General features: G+C 47.2%; 1 protein-coding gene across 1 annotated transcript in view; it reads right to left on the reverse strand.

The window, feature by feature from the left end:
• LSAMP (limbic system associated membrane protein) overlaps positions 1-6,900 on the reverse strand; it is a 1,444,497-nt gene extending 1,437,597 nt beyond the window's left edge. The window contains exon 1 of the mRNA XM_059720473.1: positions 6,546-6,900. Within this exon, the coding sequence (XP_059576456.1) occupies positions 6,546-6,612 (67 nt within the window). The 5' untranslated portion in view covers positions 6,613-6,900. The remainder of the gene's footprint in view (positions 1-6,545) is intronic.
• Between the last annotated feature and the right edge of the window lie 202 nt (positions 6,901-7,102).

Below are 7,102 nucleotides of genomic sequence, written 5' to 3' on the forward strand. Positions count from 1 at the left end.
ATAGAGCTCAGGACAGCAGTAGCCCTGAAGTAGGTTGCGTCCAGCCTAGCATGTTGCTGTAAGCTTGCTTTAAGCCAGGGCAAATATGTTTCTGGCTCACAGAGGCAGAAGTTGGCCCTCTGCAGCACTACTCTTTTCTGTGAGAACCACTGAGCTGGGCAACCTTGTCTGGCTGGCAGGACTCCCTCTGGACAAGGCGTGCTGGGAAGCATCCCAGCTCTCCTGTCTGTGCTCCAACCAAGGCAGGACTGAGCTTTGATGATCATCAGTGAGTTCAACTCTCCCCTGGGCCCATCACCCTAAACATTCACCATCCTCTGACCTCTGTTAAAGCTGGCAGCCTAAAACACAATCAGGACACTACCTTGGTTCCTTCACCAGTTTCCACTCAAATCACTTCAGCTCCCAAAGTCCTGCTGCCTCAGTATACCAAACTCTGTGCTCCCCTACCTTGTGCCAGACCACCTTCATTGTATGGGGCTCTTATCTAGTGTGCCCTCTTCTCACCTGCCCTGCCACATGCTTCCCACCCTTACCACACATTGTTCTTGTTATCAGAGGTGAACAAGATGGTCTGTGCTGCAACTGATGTATATATACACTTCCACTCCCCACCTCTTCGGATAAAACAATAACAAGAACACTTTAACTGTCAAAGCAATTCCCTAGCCAAGCTTGAACGGTGCATAAGATCACAGCACATTCTTCCTTTAAGGAAAAGGGAGGCACTTAAGAAGGGAGGATTTACCATTCTGGATCCCACTGCTAGGCCACAGAACCCAGTAGCCTGTCCCACCAGGCACTGGTGTTCATTCCCATCTCCAAGCAGAGTATCACTGGGTAGTGTCTGTTGGCTCCTTGGACTCATTTGGGAGCCAGTGGGCGCTGTCCGGTGTGCTCTGCTTGGCGTCCCCCTTGGCATTCCTGTTATGAACCTCTGACCTCCAATCCCATCCATGTTTTTGAGTTTTCTTTATTTGTCCCAAGGAATCTGTTGTCATCTTTTCCTGTAGCCTCCCTACCTGAGGGAGGTCAATGAGAAACTTGGTGGGCTAGGCCCATGTGATTGAAGGATGACAAATAGGTCTGTCCCACTATGCCCTTGTTCATTCCTGTCTCCAAACAGAGTATCACTGGGCAGTGTCTGCTGGCTCCTTGGACTCATTTGAGGGCCAGTGGCAGTGTGCTGTGCTTGGTGTTCCCCCTTGGCCCTCTTGTTTTAAACCTTTGACCAACACTTTTTTTTATTATTATTTGTCCCAAAGAATCTGTTGTCACCTTTTACTGTAACTTCCCTGAATAAGGGAGGCCAATAAGAAACTTGGTGGACTAGACCCATGCGATTGAAGGTGACAAATAGGCCTGTTCAACTAGTGACACACTTGCCCAGCAGTTCAATAGCACACATCACACACAGATCCCTCTGTGACTCAGGCAGTGACCTATTAACATAGTACCATTGCTAAGGTTTACTGATGGGTATAAAATACTCCAGCCTCTTCAAAAGCCCATTTTTTGTAACTGACCTGACTTACGATCCTGCAGCAGGTTCTCTATATATCAGCTGAAGGTGGTTCCCTTTCACCTTGGATCCACCCTTGGCTTTCTTGCTTGCAGCACAGAGGTGAGATATTGTTTCCAGTGGTCCTCCATACCTGCCACACCATCACATCTTCCATTTCACCTACCTACTCACCACTCCCCAGCACAGTTTGCTTAACCATAGAGCCTGAAGCTTGGGAAGCAGCATGCTGTCACCTCAGCAATTATAACTAGCCTTACGCTTGCTGGGATTTAAACTCATGTGCAAATATTGCGGCTTGTAACCACCTCTAGCCATGTCACCTCAGTGAAGAATCTTATCTCCCGTAGAGAGGGTTAATCCCACACTACTAGGGCCTGGGCCCCTTGTGTTCAAACAGGATAAGAAGGTACAGGCTCTAAAGCCAGGGACAGCTACTGAGTTTCAGTAGCTGTGGTGAGGTTTGTGAAAGGACAGAGGAGGTTTGGGGTAGGGGAGCATTGGATTCCAGGAGCAGGACTCTGTCTGCCATAACACAGCCTTTAGATCACATAGCTAAGAGTCCAGATTTATAACTGAGGGGTGGAATGGGGGAGTCATAAATGAGGAGGTAGCTATTGACCCTATTGAGTTACAATGGGGTGAAGGTGGTGAGGAAAGAGCCAGTTGAAAATCTGGAGCTTTTATTCTTCCAGCACCCTGTTTTCCGTGTGCAAATAAAAGCAATTGTTTCTGCCTTCTCCCCAGCTCTAAGCCTACAAGCAAACCTGACTTCACCCTAAGCCTTGAACATCTTCATCACTTAAGGGAAAGCAAGGCAGCTGAGAGAGTCGTTACCTCATCAATATAGCCTAACGTGGTAAGTGTTCCCTGATTGCATTAGATACAGACAACCTGAAAACAGCTGGAGAGAAAAGTATATCCAAGGCACCAGGGAAAGACCTTTTTTTCCCCCTCATCAGAGGCACATAAATACAAAACAAATTCATCACCACCACAGAGACTATCACCCATACCCCCACACACCCCTACATATATTACATAGCATTACCACATAACACTATGCTAGACAACCATACTAGTGGTCTAAGCACTGCAAATTAACACAGATGCTAATCTACAGGCTCACACACTTTCATGTATATGCACATGCTACAAATGTACCTTATCATATCTCTATATCTGCACTGGGTAGAAAACACAAGAGACTCCTTGTGACCTTCACTCACACCAGCTATATCATGGCATGGTACTTGTACACTGTAAAAGTACATCCTTGGCAAAGACTGTATGCAGCAGCCAGACTTGCTATATAAGTACACATATCTTCCCCAAATAACCATCATCCTAATGAAACATTCAGAGAAAAAGGGTATAGACACAAGAATGCTGCAACTAATCTAGTACATGGAAATGGGTGGGAGCTGGTTGGGATTTTTTGACACTTTTTCTCAAAAGTGAAACTTTTCATATGAAAGGGTCAGTGACACACACAAAAAAAGGGAAAAAATCATGGTTATTCAAAATGTCCTTTGTGTAAACAAAAAGTTCCATTTTGTTTTGCTTCAATAGGATGTTTCCTTGTGAAATGTTATTTCATTTATTGTTAAAAATGTAAAGTCACACCCAAAATGGAACATTTCCAAATTATCACAACACAAAGTTTTGACTGGCCCAAGCTGTTTGGAATATGGAACAGTAATTAAACATATCAATCATTTTCCTGGGATAAGAAAACCATTTCCTGGCCCAGCCTTAAAATACAGGCAGAAAAATCTGAGAGCAGAATAGGGAGCACAGCAAAAGCCAGGCCCCAGGGACTCTATTATCAGTGCTGCAGAAGGAAACATGGGAGACTGCAAAACTCCAGCTCATCTCAGGGAGCAGGATTGAGGTACCATGAGGCAGAACTTATCACAGCTCACTTTTGAGCCTGGTGCTGGTAGCTTGGGAAAGGGGCCCAGCCCAGAAGCCAGCAGCCTGAAGAGGGTGGCAGGGAGAATCAGAGCCTTATTCTGCTACTCTGAAGTGATGCAGAAACCCAAGGCACAAAGCCAAGCCAAGCACTGAAGACAGCAAAGCTTCCTCTGAGGCTGCAAAGCCCTTATTCAGAAAAAGGGGAGATGAGTGAAGTCCCATCTCTGCCCCCAAGCCACTGAACCCAGCCAAGCAGAGGGGACAAGCAGCCAATGGTAAGTACTCTGGCAAAGGCATTAGAGGAGACAAGCTGTGTGAGTCACTTGGCACTACAGAGTCCTTAGGTCTCCTTCCAGCCTCAGCTGCATCTCTCACCCCTTATTCCACCCCTCTCGTCCCCCCTCCCATTGCGTGCCATTCAGTTACATCCTGGCAGTGCCCAGCAACACCAGATTACTTCCATTTTACTTCTAGCTCATAGGATAGGTGGATACCAGAACAAGAGGAGGGTCCACTTTGCATACACAAATGTACCCCCAAACAGACTGAGGGGGCAGGGGACAGCACCATTTTGAGGGTTGCTTGAAGAATATCAGGCCCCAGCATCGGAGACATGCACTGCTCAGGAAACAGCCATAGCCGGGGGGTTTGTTCCCTTTCAGAACCACCACCATGGCATTCCAGAACAGTAGCTCCCTATAGTCCCACTCTTCAATGTCACTGAAACATTTTGGGTGCATTACTCCTGATTTTTTTCCTTTGGTGAACACTATGTCTTAAAGTGTGGCCTTTCTTTATTTAACCCCTCCAGTGCCTTGTGGTTTGCTTGCCGCAGTCCCAACTCCCTATTTCCTACAGGTTCCTACTCTCAAAACTGAAGATGGGAAATCTGTTGCTGCCTGGTTGGGTCTGGGCTCCAGCTCAACCACAATGTGGAAGGACGGAGGAATGGTAAAGCTGGTCCTTGCTTTGATGCATTTTTACTCGACGCCTTAGGAGGGGCAGATTCATACCTTCCCTGTTGCCAGAGGATGTGTGCTCACTCAGTATTGGAAGGGTCAATCTCCTTCTGAAGGCAGCATGGAAGGATGCAGTCTGGAGGCTTGTGTGACTGTGACATACGTAGAGCAGTGGCAAAGAAGGCAAAACAACAGCAGCACCCAAGCTCTGCCAAGAGCCAGCTTTGCTATAAGGGGATAAACCAACACCAACCTCTGCTCCATCTGGGAACCTCTGGTCATAGTTCACCCAAGCATAAGGACTGGGAGTACTGTGTAGAGCAAGCACTGTTAGGATTGGTCGGGAAAGAAGCATTGGAAATGGAGGAGGCATTTGGAGACTGTGTGATCCTGCCAGTGTCCATCCTTGATGGGTCTATCTGTGCCTATCCTTTCAGAGCAGAGGGAAGTTCACCCAAGGCACTGGACTTCATTGCTGAAAGTGGCTACTAATCTTTCAGGATGGGCACATGTTTATGAGCTTGTTGGACAATTCTCCCTCCTCCTTCAGAAAGGGACACAGAGCAAAGGGAAGTAGGCGGAGGGTCTTTGTGCCAGCTGCACTATCCAGAGCCTAAAAGAATGTGAGTTTGAGTGAGAGAAAATCTGTGATCAAGAAATGCATGTGTGAGAGAGAAAAAGAGACAGAAAGAGCCTGAAAGAGAGAGCAGACAGATGATGTGAGGAGCAGTGAGAAGGGTATGGGACTGGGTACATATGATAGTGGGAGCATGGAAGGCTGAGAGCTTGTGATGGAAAGTGCACATGCATGCGTGTGTGTGTGCATGCACATGTGTATGAATACAGAAGGGAAGCCTGGTCTAATATTGTGTGTGTACTTCGTACAGGCTGCAAGAGCAAGGGGGGGGGGGTAGTACATGTCCAAAAAGATTAGCTGAGGGGAAGGGAGGGCTATGTGATGGAGTGTGTTCAGATGCCATGCAATGTGCAAGAGAGAGTGTGAGAGAAAGTGCATGGCTGAAACAGAGACAGTGCTCAAGAGCCTGTGAGTGTGTGACCAAGCAAAGGCAAAGCAGTGTTAAGAGATACGTCTATATCTCAGGCAGACTATGAAAAGCGGGAATGCAATGAGTGTGTGTACATGTGCACAAATGCAGCAGGCTGCTATGTGATGGGCAAAGTGAATGTGTACAAGCAACAGTGCTGGTAAGAGGAGTGTGTGCGTGTGTGTGTACAGTTGGGAAGAGGGTTAGGGAAAGGGAATCTATGAACATGTGCGACACTGGAGGAACTGCATGTGATGGGGAGCTGGGAGCGCATGTGGCAGAGTGTGCCTGAGTGAGTTAAGGCATGCTATATGTTATATTCATGAGCGTGTGTGGAGATGATTACTGACATGTGGGAATGAGTATATGACTTGCAAAGAGATGCAAGTCTGTGCATATGGGGGCATGTGTGTGAGTGTGTACATACAGTACGTTGTGCATTAACCCTTTCCTCCTGTTTACAGAAAGCATCGCAAAAATAATGGAAATGACTGTCATCACATCAAACTAAATCTCACTTGTACGTAACTCCCTAAGCATGAAACCCAGCTAGCTATTTCTCTGCTGGACAAAACCCAATATCCAATGTATCTTCCTTCTCTGCTTCCCCCACTTTTTTTGATTGGCAGAGGGGAAGAAAGCAGTGCTTTTGCAGATGGACCAGAGCCATAAAGAAACCTTCTGAAAACTTAACACTGATTTCCCTAGGAAGATGAAGGATCCAAGAGCATTGGCAGTAGTAACCTGAAAGTGGCAAGGAACGCAGCTTGAGAATGGAGGTGGAATGAGGACACCCACCTCCCTCCAACCCCTTCCTTTGCAAAGCTGCTTTCCCCACCAGTCCCCTGCAAAAGCACAAATACAGCAGCGAGTCAGGCTCATGAGGTGCCCTCTAACCATCAGATTCACTAGCAGGGATCTCTCCTTGGCTCTTATTTCTGATCGGGTTAGGGAGGGAGGGAGGGAGGGAGGGAGGGAGGAGTTGGGGGCAGAGGAGTCGAAATACAGACAGCTTCATGTTCCGAGCCAGCCTCAGTCCATCAGCCTCATCTTGAGCTAGCGGGGGCTAGAGAAGGTAGTGAGAAAGAACTCATCGCCTACCTTGCAAGGAGAAGAGGGATAGGAAAAATCCCAGCACCCAGATACTGTGCAGCCAGTAGGTCCTCATGCTTCTCTCTTGTTTGATCTGCTTGTTCTTGCTCGCTTGCTTTCGGTCTCTGTCTCTCTTTCTCTCTCTTTTTTTTTTAAAAATAATATGGGATTCTCGTCTCCCTTCTGTCTCCCCAGTCTCTGCTTTAACAGCTCAGGCAATCCAGTGCTGAGAAAGCTGACCCACAATGGTCAGATTCCCAAATAACCTCACACTCTCTCCTTCAAGTGCCGGAGAAAAGGGGGCCAGGTTAGATGGTTGTCATAGCCTGCGTTGGCTGTAAACACAGAGAATCTCTCTGTCTCTCTCCTGCAGCTCCAACTAAATGCGACTGTACTTAAACAAGCAATGCCTTATAGGACAGTGCTCAGAGCAGAAAAGATCCCACCTCTGCCACCTAGTGTTGTAAGCCAGATCATTTTATATATATTTATATTAGAGGAATATGGATAAATCCTCCCTCCACCAATGTTCCTCTCAGATCTTGGGTATACAGACTGTGCTGGGC

This window comes from Alligator mississippiensis, chromosome 1 (genome assembly GCF_030867095.1).
Source record: "Alligator mississippiensis isolate rAllMis1 chromosome 1, rAllMis1, whole genome shotgun sequence".
Taxonomy (NCBI): domain Eukaryota; kingdom Metazoa; phylum Chordata; order Crocodylia; family Alligatoridae; genus Alligator; species Alligator mississippiensis.